The sequence below is a fragment of the Penaeus vannamei genome, unplaced genomic scaffold, assembly GCF_042767895.1.
Source record: "Penaeus vannamei isolate JL-2024 unplaced genomic scaffold, ASM4276789v1 unanchor903, whole genome shotgun sequence".
NCBI lineage: Eukaryota > Metazoa > Arthropoda > Malacostraca > Decapoda > Penaeidae > Penaeus > Penaeus vannamei.
Genome location: NW_027213907.1, coordinates 15001 through 30000, shown reverse-complemented (window position 1 = coordinate 30000; position 15000 = coordinate 15001). Strand labels below are relative to the sequence as shown.

The 15000-nt window shown below is 35.0% G+C and overlaps 2 protein-coding genes across 7 annotated transcripts in view; one reads left to right on the top strand and one right to left on the bottom strand.

Annotated features, from left to right (window-relative positions):
* Positions 1-6116, top strand: part of LOC113806695 (ribitol-5-phosphate transferase FKTN) — a 9776-nt gene extending 3660 nt beyond the window's left edge. For all 4 annotated transcript variants that reach the window (XM_027357859.2, XM_070119915.1, XM_027357860.2 and 1 more), the window contains exons 4-8: positions 15-126; positions 246-413; positions 548-642; positions 1286-1544; positions 2652-6116. In XM_027357859.2, the coding sequence (XP_027213660.2) occupies positions 15-126; positions 246-413; positions 548-642; positions 1286-1544; positions 2652-2871 (854 nt within the window). In that variant the 3' untranslated portion in view covers positions 2872-6116. The remainder of the gene's footprint in view (positions 1-14; positions 127-245; positions 414-547; positions 643-1285; positions 1545-2651) is intronic.
* A 4300-nt stretch (positions 6117-10416) lies between these two features.
* The window catches only part of LOC113806693 (probable methylthioribulose-1-phosphate dehydratase), an 11300-nt gene continuing 6716 nt past the window's right edge, over positions 10417-15000 (bottom strand). For 2 of the 3 annotated variants that reach the window (XM_027357857.2, XM_070119911.1), the window contains exons 2-8: positions 14886-15000; positions 14243-14405; positions 13681-13838; positions 13179-13285; positions 12789-12899; positions 12301-12392; positions 10417-11789 (exon numbers count right to left, since the gene is read on the bottom strand). The exon at positions 14886-15000 is cut by the window's right edge and continues 206 nt beyond it. In XM_027357857.2, the coding sequence (XP_027213658.1) occupies positions 11675-11789; positions 12301-12392; positions 12789-12899; positions 13179-13285; positions 13681-13838; positions 14243-14405; positions 14886-15000 (861 nt within the window). In that variant the 3' untranslated portion in view covers positions 10417-11674. The remainder of the gene's footprint in view (positions 11790-12300; positions 12393-12788; positions 12900-13178; positions 13286-13680; positions 13839-14242; positions 14406-14885) is intronic. The other variant, XM_027357858.2, reaches the window with a different exon arrangement.

Genomic DNA, 15000 nt, shown 5'->3' with positions numbered 1-15000 from the left:
TGCTCTGATTGAAGGTTACCTGCGACAGTATGCCCTGAATGGACCTCCTCACAATATGGCCCAAGTAAAACAATACATAACCAAAGACACTTGGGAAAATATGAGGGTTGATCGGGCATATGAACGGTGAGATATTTTGGCATTAGTCTTCTCTCACACATGCTTATGACTCAAAAAATGTTTTATTCTATAAAACCTTTTGTCAAACTTTGAGATTGCACTATGATAGCTAATTCTTTCAACAGCTTCAGTACAAAGGATGCAAGAATAGATGAAGTTGATTTAACAATTCCAAGTGATATTGAAGCATTTGTCCGCGACCACAAAACATCCCATTTCATCCCTTGTAATGAATCAAGAGCAACATTCTACAACTTAAAGCACATGAAGGAAGAAACACCTTCTGAAGTGAGGTAATGTTATGATGTGCCTTTTTTGATATTCTCATATCACACTGCAATAGTTTGTGTGAAATATTTTCCAGTAAGATAAATATGGCTATGGTACTATTTTAAAGAAAGTCTTATTTTAGATTTTTTTTTTGCAGATTTAAACATAAAGCTTGGAAATTGCTGGCCAAGGCTAAGACGCTGATGGATCAGTTGAAGATTCCTTTCTGGCTCAGCAGTGGCACATGCCTTGGTAAGTTAGCAAGGTCACACTTTGTTTTTGTGGAAATTAGCTCAATTTCACTGGGAAAATGTAATGTTCACTTTAGTTTCTTTTGTGAAATGTCTCTCCACATAGATGGCTCCAAAACTGCTCAGCTACCAAGGAGACAATTAGTAGACATTGTAACCTTACCTTTCCTTGTTTTAGAGATTTTGGGAAAGATATTTTTTACTATTATTATTATTATTATTATTATTATTATTATTATTATTATTATTATCATTATTAATGCTATCAATATCAGTGTTATTAGTTTAGACATTATGATTATTATAAAGTCATTGACTTTGACTTAAGATAAAAGAGAGTATTTCCAAAAATCAAGGAAAAGGGTTAACAGGTTCAATTGGTGACTAAGTACTTATGGAGCTATCTCTGTGTAAAAACAATTAATGAAATGAACTCCCAGTGGGCATGGCATGTATGTACATATCATCCCCGGTAGCATCAGGTTAAGGACACATTTCTATTTACTAAATAATACTGACCTCTGTGTTATGGACAGAAAGTACATTATAAATTCCAAAAGTTTTGTTGCTTTTATATGTACTTTTAAGAAATTATTGTCAAGCATTTACTAGCACCATTTTAAAATGTCTTCATACCTGAACAGGATTTTATCGGCAGTGTGACATCATACCTTGGGCGATGGATGTTGACATTGGCGTGTTCATTGAGGACTATAACCCAAGACTTGTTGAAGAATTTCAGAGGAGAGGATTGAGATTAACGCACAAGTTTGGCAAAGTGTCTGACAGCTTTGAACTCTCTTTCAAAGAAGAAGACATTAAATTGGACATATTTTTCTTCTATACTGAGGGAGCCACCATGTGGAATGGAGGAACACAGGCCAAAACAGGGAAGAAATTCAAGTAAGATATGTTTATTTAGTTATGTTCATTTTTATATGATACAGAGTGTATATGCTCTGTTAGATTCATGCATATGGTCAATTGCCATGGTGTGCAGTATCTGATTGTCAATTTTTAATCATTATTGTGAATAGTTATCTGTCATTTATCATTTCTGTTGCCAGTAAATACATCATGCTGCTTTCAGGAAAATCTTTTCAGCCTTATCTTGAATTTTGAACTTCTAGACCAAGACAAGTGTCTGTTTACTCACTGGTATTATTATTATTATTATTATCAGTATTATTATTGTTATTATTATTATTATTATTATTGTTATCATGGTATTTATTATTATTACTGTGATTGTTATTATTTTATGATACTTATTATTATTATTGTAATTTATTTTTTGTTATAATTATTTTTATTTTTATTATTAGGATCATTATTGCTATCATTGTCATTATTATTGTTTTTATTATTTTTATTATTATTACTATTATTTTTATTATTATTAATATTATTAATATTATTATTAATATTATTAATATTATTATTAATATTATTAATATTATTATTAATATTATTAATATTATTATTAATATTATTAATATTATTATGATTATTATCATCATTATTATTGTTATTATTACCTGCATCACCATCATCATTTTCATTGTTGTCGTTGTCATCGTCATCAATATAAAGTTAAAATCACTGATAGAGATTATAAGAGAAAAGATTTTCAGAAAAGATTCAAGGAACAGAGTAGATTGGTATGATTAGTTAGACCTAGTAATTGAGTCCTTGGAGCCATCTTTGTGGAAAAATATGATAATAAAACAAATTGCGGACAATGCATTTTTACCAGCACTCCTGCCATCAGTGTTTTATCGTGTCCATGTCATGCATCATTATTTTAGTCCATTTACAAGTAGATATTTTTGAGTCCTAGTCTTGTGTGACATATACTCTCTACCATTGTTTAACATCTATAGATGATGAAGATAAACCTTGGTATTCAAGTAAATGTCTTAGATTTTTATTTCTCTCTTTATAGATTTGAATAACAGATTTACTCTCTATGTTTATGATCAAAATAACAACAAAAAGCCTTCTTTCCAGATATGTCTTCCCAGCTTTTACTCTATGCTGGACAGAATTCTTAGATCTAAAAGTGCGCATTCCATGCCAGACGGAAGAATACATCCGAGCAAATTATGGGCCATCTTGGTTTACTCCTATCAAGCATTGGGACTGGAAGAGCAGCCCCCCCAATGTCAGAGAAAATGGGATGTGGCCTGAATCCATGTGGTCTGAGGTTATTGTGGTTAATGAAGGTTGAAGATGGTAGGGTGCTGTCAGTATTTAATGTGGTTTGATTAGAACCATGTATGAAAGGAACACATAGTTTATTTTCAATTAAGATCTCAAATTCAGATAACATAACAAGCATAATTTGAATCTGAAATTTGTAGAGTTTGTTCATTGTTACAAATAGTTGTATACCATAGTTTCATTTAAGTTAGGCAGAGGTTGTTTATCCAAATATCTAAGAAAAGGCAATTGTTGGTAGATTTTTCTTTTCTTTCTTCATATTCAGGTTGTAAAAAAATGGGGTTGATTTTGTTTTAGCAGGTAATTTCATGATTCTGCATTTTTACTTGATGTGAAAAACAGGCAAATTGGCTAAAGATATTTATTGTTATAGTATGGTAAATTAATTAGTTTGTGCATGTAGGGTATCTTGATATTGCATTGTTTATTTTTACTTGTTTTACTTGGAGTACATTTGTTAAAAAACAAGTTCAATTTAATGCAAATGTTAATTCTATTTTCAATGGAGCCAGATCAGTGTTTTATTTTGAATTTGTATGATTTAAGTAAAATTAGTGGTGCTTTGAACAGACTTGGCCAAAATATTTACTAGGTTGTATACATATGAAGCCAATATAACAATTTGCCTCATTTAGGTCATATCTATGAAGGTGGTTTGAGTGATATTGATACTAGTAATGAAGATTATAGTACAATAACAGGAAGATTTTTCTTTTGTACAGGAAATCATGGCAAATAAATAGCAATAATAGTGATGTGAATAGATATTGACAAAATTATGGTTATGAGATTAGAACAGATCTCAAGTAAAATGCTTACATTGGTGATGAATAAATTTTATTATTTTTTTTTAATGAAAACTATGTCCTGTCTCTTGAGTGATTCATGGTTATATATATACTGTTTCCTTCTTTTTTTGTCATTTGCAAAATCAGTCAGTGGGACTTCTGTCACAGTGTCACAATCATGAGAATCTGTTCCAAATTTCAAGGTTGCATGTTGACTCTCAGTATAGTGATGCTTTGGTCTAGTCACAAATTTAGACATGAATAGAAAATATAACTCATTAATGTGAACCTTGATGGCCTCTTTTTATTTGAAGTCTTGGTCAACAAACAGTGAGTTTTACCAATTTTAGAAAATACTACTCCTAGTTAGAAGTAAATTTGTTTGTGAAGAAAAATAACAAGCCAAGGGTTGAAAAACAGGTTGTTTTTGGTTCACAGACCAACTATGTGTGACATCCAAGTGAATTTCCTTGTGATATTTTAATGATATTGTAAGATTAAGAAAACTATGGTATCTGCAAGTGGGAAGATGGTAGCTATGTAAAGAAGAGGGATGTTTGTAATTGTGTTTGTGTGTGTTTTAGTGTACTCTTTACATGGATATATGTTTGCATTCTTTTTTATAATTATGAATTATATTTTCTTTTGACTGTCTCAGTGTGAAATCAAATGTAGTGCTGCTTCTCTTGAAAGGGAAATATTCAGTTCCATGGCACAATGTACATAGGTTGTTTTGACAGATGTTAAAAAGGGATGACTGAGAATTAATATGTTTGGAGTGCAAAAGATTTGTATGTCAAATCATATTTGACACATTTCAACTATATCTTAAAAAATGCATAAAGCATTTCTAATAAAGATATAGTGACATACATTTCTTGCACTGTGAAGATAGTTATTCTCATTCATACCTTTATCCATGGCACAATATGAAAGGCTTAATTAATTGCACATTTAATATATCCAAACAGCTTCCAGAATAGCTATTGTGGTAAGTTTGAATGAAATTTAGATAATAAGATTTTCTTGATTCTGTTGTTTGGCTAAGCAAACAGAATTTTGAGAAGGAATCAGGGTAAATGATAGAAGAATTAGAATTGGGGAAAAGAATTCTTCAATCACAATAAATAGTTTGTGAGCTGCACACTCTTTGCCAAGTGGGAATTCTTTATTAGGATAGAACCTCATATTGAATACGAAATATGAATATATTAATAGAAATCCTACACATTCCATTTATAAGTCATATTCTCAGAATGTTGAAGGGACATTTAGCTTTCAGGAATCTATTATATGCTGCAGTAGTCAACAATGCCAATGAAAAATATCCTGTAATGCTCTTTGGTACTGGAGATTTTAACATAATAGTCTTCTTATAATGTTCCTTGTCTTGTTTTTCATTTTTAATATTGTTAGCCTTAAATTGGAAGGGGCACTTAGTTGGGAATTTTTATTTTTTTATTGTCGCCTTAGCATGACGTTTTTAATTTTTCCTTAAGAATACACACACACACACGCGCGCGCACACACACGCGCACACGCGCACACGCGCACACGCGCACACGCGCACACGCGCACACGCACACACACACACACACACACACACACACACACACACACACACACACACACACACACACACACACACACACACACACACACACACACACACACACACACACACACACACACACACACACACACACACACACAAAGTATTTGCTTTTCAATAGACAGATTTGCCGTTTTGAACCCATATAATCAAGACATGAAAAACTTGTCTGCCAGATACAATGTAAAATTAATCAACTTACTAATATATAAGCAAGTCGTAATAATTTAGACTTTAGGCCTGTGTACACAATGCTCAGCAATTGATGAAAAATGGTATTCCTCTGCTTTATCTCTTGACATTTCTGTGAATCCTCCTGCATGCATTCCAGTATTTGGATATATTGGAACTTCCCTTATTTTGTATTATCATTATTATTATTATTATCATTATATATATATATATATATATATATATATATATATATATATATATATATATATATATATATATATAAATATATATATATATATATATATATATGTATGTACATATATATAAATGTGTATACATTTTTTTTTTTTTTTATTTCACTTACATAAAATTCTAAGGGTATGAATTGATCCTTTACTATATTGGCTTGTAATGAGTGTAACTAAAAAAATATCATATTTTTTGATAGATAAATTGTATATTTAATGTTTGATTATGGTTGTATTTCAAAATATCATATGCATAGGTGAGAAATCTGTGTATGATGTATAATTTATGTGTAGTTAGGTTGTTTCTTGTTACCTTCCTATTACTTAATACAATGAACATATTGTTCACAAAGGTCAGCTCTATCTAAGTTTTTCACCAGATTTTTGGGTGTCAGTTTGAATCTCAAAAAAATAAATTGAACCTTCAGGCTATGTATTTTTCATTATCATTTTTTTTATCTACTAGATATAAAGACGTTAGTTTTCTCATCTGCTCATAATAGAATCAATATGACTCTCCAGTCTCATATGGAGGAATACTTGGAACAGCCATGAGTTGCTTTATTTACAGCACTGCTGCAGCTACTGTATACAAAGTGACACATGCATCTTCTCTTTATATGCATCCTAAATGTCTATTATTGCTCTTCTCATTACTCTGTTCCAGATTTTTTTCCAGATACCATTTTTCACATTTCACAATCATTCACTGGGTTTAATGCCTCTGTAGGTGCATAGCTGCATTCACCCTTCAATTCCAGCCACCAGGGTCCCCCATGGTAAGCTGCCAGGCAAGGCCTTGAGCAATCTCCTGCTCCTCACAATATATCTGGTCAATCAGCCCAAGCCACAACATCCTAGGACATCCCATGGGCCTACTCCATCTAAGATTGTCTCGGTTAGAGACAACCTGATGGGCAGGGTCATCCATAGGGAAACAAGCTAAGTGCCTGTATACCCTGAGTTGGCAGTCCCAGATAATGCAAGTAGTAGGTCCTATGGTGGTCTAACAGTGTAACCTTTGGTTAGACACATGGTCCTACCAACTGTACCCCATGATTTGGCACAAGGAGCTGTTACAAAAGTTATCAAGACATGACCCCAAGCCACTAGATAGTGTCCAGGTTTCACTAGTAGTATCAAGGCCTTGAAGACATGTAGCTTGGTCCTTCTGCACAAAGACCTGCATCTCCACTCTTGTTGACTGAGTTGATGGCTCCTGCTGCTATTCCAATCTGTCTTCTGAGTTCCCTGTGTGACAGCGCATAGACATGGACTGGACTGCCAAGCTATATAAAGCTCTCTGTGATCAGTGTCTTTGCTGTGATCACGTATCGACTGAACTGGTTCTTTTAACAGGCCCACAAAATCCTGAATCTTGGTTTTGGTTCAGGAGTCCTCTAAACCCAAAGGGCTTCACATCATTGCGGAATACAAGAGCCACCACCAGCAATTCTAAAAACTCAGGATAGCAACAGCATCACAAAAGTCAAGGTTAGTGACTTTGATATTGCCTAGTGTTGCTCCACAATGACTTTAGATAGTAACTCTGCCCATTAGCCAGTTCACAAGTGTTTAAGTGTTTGTGCAGGAACACTCCTAAATTAACAGGGAAGAAACTGAACAGGCTCCCATCACACTTGACAATACATTTAGTACCAGTATATAGGCTTGCTATTAGTTCAACAATCCTTGGTGCAATTCCCCCAAGTGTCAGAATCTCCCACTTTCTTAAGGTCAAAGTAGGCTGCAAGTAGCCCATGACTAAAGTCACAAGTGTTCCACAATGTGGACATGCCAGGAGTGAATACATATTGCTCCAGTCTCTGGTGTCTTGGTGAGTGGTCACAAGGACCTGTATGCTGTACAGTATGATTCCATGACAGTTGCTACAATCCCATTGATCTCCTTTCCCATTCCAGAGAAAGATGGCCACACCCCTCAGCAGGAATGATACCAGACTGCCAGATGGCAGCCAGGACAGCATGGAAACCCCATGCCACAGGTTCACCGCCAGCCTTTAGCAGTTTGGCAGGGATGGTGCATATGCCTTTCCCACTGATGATTGAATCCGGCAGAGGAATTGCCACAGCTCCTGTGTCCAAACTAACTACTGGAGGATCTACCTGATAGAGCTGCTCAAAATACTCAGCCTAAAATTCACAAACCCCCACATGATCTGGTGATCCATCCATCCACTGAGTGGACTGCAGAAATCTGTGAGGGGGGGTTTGAGTTCAGATTTCTTTGGGCTTGGTAGGCAGGATGAAGGTCATTAACTAAGAAATGTCATTCAGCCTACTCAGCAAGATTCTCAATATATCATAGGTATTTTCCTGTTGTCTTAGTCTTTGTTTGGTTAAAGATTAATGATATACAAGGTGTGAATACACTAAAAGTTGATGTTTGGAGATATTATTTCCTATTACTTTGAAATGCTAAAGTTGTTTAAGTTGCTATTAAAATTGATTTATCAATTCTAAATATTAATAATTATTAAGATTAATCATTAAAGATTAATCCTATAAATGTTTTATGATGTTTTGGTTTTCATAAATTATTCTGTGTGAGAACTGAGTGATCATCACAGAGAGCAAGGAATTTTGTTTAAGTTTATGTCTGCATCTAATCTACCTAAAAGGGTTATAGTTCAGATTTACACAATTAATTGTATCCTCTCTAAGTTAAAGTACATTTTGAATTTTAGTGTAATCATTGTTTCAATTTTTTGAGTATTATTGATACAAAGCTTGGGGGCACTATCCTGAATCACTTAAAACTAAAGGAATTCTCAAGAAGGTATCATCTTTCACCACATAACTGTGGATAAAGAATACAGAATATTATAATAAACTAATATAATAAAATATTAATTCTCAAAGATAACTAATTTTCAACAAAACCAATGTATGTTAAGGCATATCCAGAGCAACAGACCTTGGACAAGCCCACAAAGTAGCACATAAATCGAACTCCTGGCTAAACAACTGATATGCATTTGCAAAATTATTGATTTCCCAATAGTCTGCCTGCTTCTGACATCACTTACTGCAGAGATCAGCAACCTTTGGCACGAGTGCCAGACTTGGCACACAGAGTGCTTGTCTATGGCATGCTCTGTGATTCAGAGGAGCAAAGAAAAAAAGTTAAACAGCAAATTAATATGAGTGAGATAGAGATAGATAGAGACAGATAGGTAGATAGATAGAGAGAGAGGAAGAGAGAGAAAGAGAGAGAGAGAGAGAGAGAGAGAGAGAGAGAGAGAGAGAGACTGACTTACTATGAAGGAGGGAGAGGGAGGGGGAGAAGGAGAGGGAGGGGGAGAAGGAGAGGGAGGGGGAGAAGGAGAGGGAGGGGGAGGGGGAGAGGGAGTGAGGGAAGGAGGGAAGGAGGGAGGGAGGGAGGGAGGGAGGAAGGGAGGGAGGGAGGAAGGGAAGGAGGGAGGGTGGGAGGGAGAGGGAGGGAGGGAGAGGGAGGAAGAGGGAGAGAGGGTGGAAGGGAGGGAGGGAGGGAGGGAGGGAGAGAGAGAGAGAGAGAGAGAGAGAGAGAGTGAGTGAGTGAGTGAGTGAGTGAGTGAGTGAGTGAGTGAGTGAGTGAGTGAGTGAGTGAGTGAGTCTGTCTGTCTGTCTTATTATGAGGGAGGGAGTGGGAGAGGGAGTGCTATCAGCTTTTGGATCTAAATACCAATGTGAGTAAGATGTTTTCATACTTGCAGCATACCCTCAGCCCCCATTGCAGTGGATCACTCTAAGGGTTATTTGAAGCTCAGTGTGTCCAAATATTGATATGGTATAAATCTAAAATTATAAAACATATTTTTTGTTATAAAGAATACTAAATGCTAGTATGATGTTACATTCATGTTATGCATCTGCAGGAAAATACATCTGGGTATACAGTGATGAAAAAAAGAGGCACACAAGGTTATCAATAAGAATGCATTAATTATAAATTGGTACACTATGCTCAAAAGGTTGCCGACCCCTGACCTTGGGCATGCCTGTTGATCAGGCCTGTCTGGCCATATCCTTATACCCACATATGCTATTAGGGATAAGAATGAAAAAATGTGTATAAATTACATTGTGAACCTACTATGATTATATGCATTCTTGAGACCATGGACTAAATTAACTTGCAGACCTCCAAGCAACATGTCCTTCATGCAGAACCAAAAATTACCACCTTGCTAGGAACACATTATATCAATCCAATGCTCCCAGCTGATACCCCTTCAACCCCTTGGGATGTGCACCATGGTGAATGGTTGGTTTTGTAGGAATTAGGTGGTAAAAAAAAAAGCACTAAGGAACCATATTACCATACATGGCTCATGTCTCTGTTTTCATGTAGGCCATGTATAGGCCTTTTGGTGTGCTAGCTGGCCCATAGACATTCTGCTAAAATATTTTGCACATAATTACACTACTGTATATAAAACCTCACATAAAACCATATATTTATTTCATACCATTTTTCAGTCAAACTTGGCAAATGTCTCATTCTCTTATTACAATAAACTTTCTGATAATACAAGGTATGATTAACTTAGCACTGGAAATGTATAAGACCAAAGTAGTCAGTGACTAGAAGTGACATGCACTCAGAGAACATACATGGACACCAAAAAGAAATAATATGCACACTCAAACTGCTTGTGACTTCTTGCCAGAGTACTTTTTTCCAGTAGAGGCAGTCTAGTAGTTATGACAGGTAAAGACACGCTGAAGAACATTTGGAGAACAATAAGTTTATTTCATGGTAATTTACCAAATAAAAATAGTATCAATATTGTGTGTTCTGTAAAGGGTAAGCTCGTTCTGTATTCAAGAGAGGATTTTTAATTTAACAGTCATACAGATTTATTACAGTAGCTGCATTTGATACAATTGAACTTGGTTATTGCAATCAACTAAAGTGTTACATTTCATCTTGGCAAATACCTTCAGTTTTCAAGAAGCTTATAAATTCAACAAAGACATTTGCATGATATAAAAAGTTACAGCAAACTTCACCCTCATTTGTTTAAAAGTGTATTCTGATTTGATTTCCTACATGCTAAATGTTTGAACTAACTCGCAATTATATGCTAGAATAGGAATAGAAAAAAAAGAAATACAGGTATGTTTTCATTTGTTTGTACTCTTTTTGATGGTGGACAGCTTCCTCCATTCTCTTCTTTTGACTGCTTCTTAATCCTAATTTTCTTCATGGTGATGATAATGACTTTACACCTTATAACTCTTTAAGGAATTTGTAATTAATAACAATATACCATTTTGTAAAGGTAAACTTAAGAGTAAGAAATACTCTTGTGAGTCTTGTAGACTTTGCTTTTCATTAAAAATATAAATAAATATATATGTTTTAAAATCTGGATGCAAGCTTTTAACAGAATCTAAATCAAGAAAAGGAAGGAGAAAAAGGTAAGAAGTGCTTAGGAACTAAAATATGTAATGGCTTGTCCAATCAACCAACTTTCTTTTGGTAACATTTGCATCTGGATAACTTGAGCATCTCTTATTTCCCAATAACAATTATAAAACCAAATATTTCATCTTCACACATCACCAATTTGCAAAGTTAAAACAGGCTGCACTTATGAATGGTTTCTAAAATATCATTCTTACTAAGCTCATAAAAAAGAAACCACAGGAGTTGATTTCCTTACTTTTCTGGATTTTTTATTGCATTTTTTGCAGGGAATGGTTATAGTGAGTGTGCAAATCTCATGATAAAACGATACAATGAAGTTATTCCCATACAAAGAAAATATGGCATTTAAAATCATTATCATTTTTCAAGTGGGGGAAGTTTTTCATGTTTAAAAAGTTCTTTTCTCTATTCTAAGATTTAGAAATAAAACTCCTTTCTTGAGCAGACGAGGCAATGTGGCCAAAAAAAATCCAGCATGAATAATTCTGTTGGCCTTATTATTCTTTTCCCCTTTTGCCTTGTGCTAAAAGAACTTCCTTTCTAGTCTTGCCTTCATTTCCCATTCACTTGTTCTGTTTTGGCCTCATCTTCCGCGGGCTTTGAAGGGTCGAGTCCAAACTTGGTCATCTGAACTGCTATATCAAACAAGTAATCATAACATTCTGCCCTGTTGATAAAGAGAACATGAATGAAATCAATAACATAGAAAAAGAGAAACAGGAGAATCAGAAAACAGATAATCATAATCATAATAATAATAATAATAGTGATGATGATGATAACAATAATAATACCAATAATAATAAGAAAAAGCGAGGAAGAGCAGGAATGTGGAAGCAGTGTGAGTGGCCAAGGTGAAGGGTAAGCAGCGAGAGAGAGAGCAATGAAGGAAAGGTAGTGAAAGAAAGAGAAAAAGGAAAAGCAATGAGGTACAGAAGAGAAAGGTCAGTAAAAGAAGGCTAAGAGAGGGAATGTTAGAGAGGGTGCATGCAGACATATAGGTGAAGGGAATAATTTTAAACTATTACCTCACACACAGATATTCAGAGAAAAAAATAAAAAAAATAAAAAAATAAAATGAAATAAATATTTCCCTGTTCTAAAATTAAGAAAGAAAGAAAGAAAGAAAGATCAAAAGAAAAAAAGAAAACAAAAAAGAAGAAAAAAAAGTTACTCACATTGTCTTGGCCTTTTCCCATGTATCGCCCCACACATAAACACCATGTCGTCTAACCAACACAGCATTTGTGTCAGGGTAAAGCTCCAATGCCTGTGTTTGGTAAAAAAACAACAAAATTGAAGTTAATAATAGCCAAAGACACTACTTTAAAGATTCCTGTACGTTTTAACTGTTTCCTTTAAATCATTAGAGGCTACGTTAATAGTGTTCAACATTTTGGTAACTTCAAGCAATCTGCCTAGGAAGATACACTTGACTATTTTATGCTTGTAACAAGGAGGCAATCTCAAATAGCCCAAATAGCACTTGCAGTTGTCGGTGCATGACTGAATTTTAGGATATATGGCCTAGCCTTTCCATTTTTCATATTGCAAGTTTATAATATCAAATGGGAATATAAACAGGAAAATATAGAGACAGTAACAAATATGTAAATAAATACATAAATAGTATATAAATATACACTTGTATACAGTATCACCTCACCTGTGCCATGCTATCTGCCAAATCTGCTTCAAAAGGTGTATTGTCAATAATGGGCACGACCACCTCCTCATCATACCTCATCTGCCTATCTTCTGAGGCACACTTAATACCCTGCAGCAAATATTTTACCTTTCAGATAATGCCAAACAATGAAACAAAGTAGTAAACCCATGAGCAAGAATCATGAATAAAAGTTTGATGTCTCAGTTTATCAGGATCATAATGAACGATAAGAATGAAAGAAAGTTTGTGCATGAGCATGTGTAATTGTGGGTGTATAAACTTGTGGGTTATAAAATTTTTGGCATTTGTTCAATATCTTCTGGATGCATAAGTATTTTTGTATAAGATCATGTTCTGCTTGTCTGTATGTCTCTGTCCCATACTTACTTTAATCATTTCCAAATGGGTAACCTTGAACTCTGACCCAGCATAGGCTAGTGTCGCCATCACAGATGCCTTTGAGTGACTGTGTATAACAGCCCCAGCTCCTCGCACTGTTGATAGTAAATACCTATGTTACTGAAAGTCTCAGTTTTTATAACAACAATAACAATTATCAACAAAATACTATTTCTGATACTACAACTAACTTTACTACTACTACTACTACTACTACTACTACTTCTACAACTACTACAACTACTTCTACAACTACTACTACTACTAGTACTACTACCACAACCAAAAAACAGAAACATCGCAAAATCATAACTATTCTCCTCTCCCCTATTAAGCCCTTGACACTGGATAACCTCTATACATATCATGGCAGTTTACAAGTTTCTGCCTAGCATCCAGGGGTTAATCCCTTGCCATGTTGAAACTGCCATGAGCTGTAGAGCAGTCACCCAGTAGCATGGTGTAAAAGTGAAGCATAACTCCTACATACTTTGGTAAGCCAGCATAAAAAGTGGGGTGCACTGGCTCTTCCTTAGCTGCTTATCTGCTGGGACTTCCAATTCATCACCTGCTGCATTGAGGACAAACAAATCCTCTGGCTTTAAACGTTCCTTCTGGACACCGGAGGGAGCCACAAAAATTTTCTCCCTTTAATGAGAAATTAAAAACATTTACTCATCCTAGGTGTGGTGTACTATGAGTGACAGATGTAACACCAAATGAATGATCATGTCCTCATAATCTTAGCTATTAGCAGGCAACCTGATAAGTTATTACCAAGATGATTTATATATATATATATATATATATATATATATATATATATATATATATATATATATATATATATATATATATATATATATATATACATATATTGTTACATGCACACTCAAACTCACAAACGCAAGGACGCACACATACGTGCACCCAAACTCACACACGCACGCACGCACGGATGCACGCACACACACACACGCAGACACCCCTCTCCTCTCTAACTTCAGCTCTCTCTTTCTCTTACTCACTCACTCTCTCTCTTACTCACTCACCCCTGCTTTATGCTGATGCCTCCTCCTGTCCCACTAACCCATCCAAGGTTATAGAAAACCTGTCCTAGCTCGCATATCAGTTCACTGGGGTTCTTCTTCCCCCTTGTGCTGCTCGCGTAGGAGACCCTCGGTCGTCCTAAGGGTTTCTTTGCTACCCAAGTCCCTGTTGGAGTTGTCAGACAGGAATGCATTAAGGAGGGAAGGACACAAATTCCTAATTTTCCATAAGGGGCTATTTGCAAACTCCAATGGCAGAGTCATCTTGCAATCTTCATGAGTTTACTGCAGTGGATTCATGAAAAATAAATGAATAAATAAAAATCCTGTGATTACTTTTCAAGCTTACATATCCTTTTGCATTGGAGTAACATGAAGGTCATTCTTGTTCCCCATAGTAGAACAAAATTATAAACAGAAATGATACAGAAAAAAAAAAAAAATTTCTTGAATTACACAAATGTATACATTTCAATTGCACGTTATTCTATGTTGTGAAGATTTGAGAAAAAAAAAGAAATATATGAGAAAAAAAGGAAACAAAGGAGAAAAAAGGAAGAAAGAAAAGAAATCATGGAAAAAAAAAAAAAAAAAAAAAATCACACAAAAATTGTCATGCAATCCAAATAATTGCAATATTACAGACCACTATTTAGAGTATGTCCCTTTTGCCGCCCGCGTTTCTTCTTTATCTTTGTGCCAATCTGATGGATCACTTCATCGTCACTTCCTGAATCATTATCAAAGTAGAGGGTTTTCTT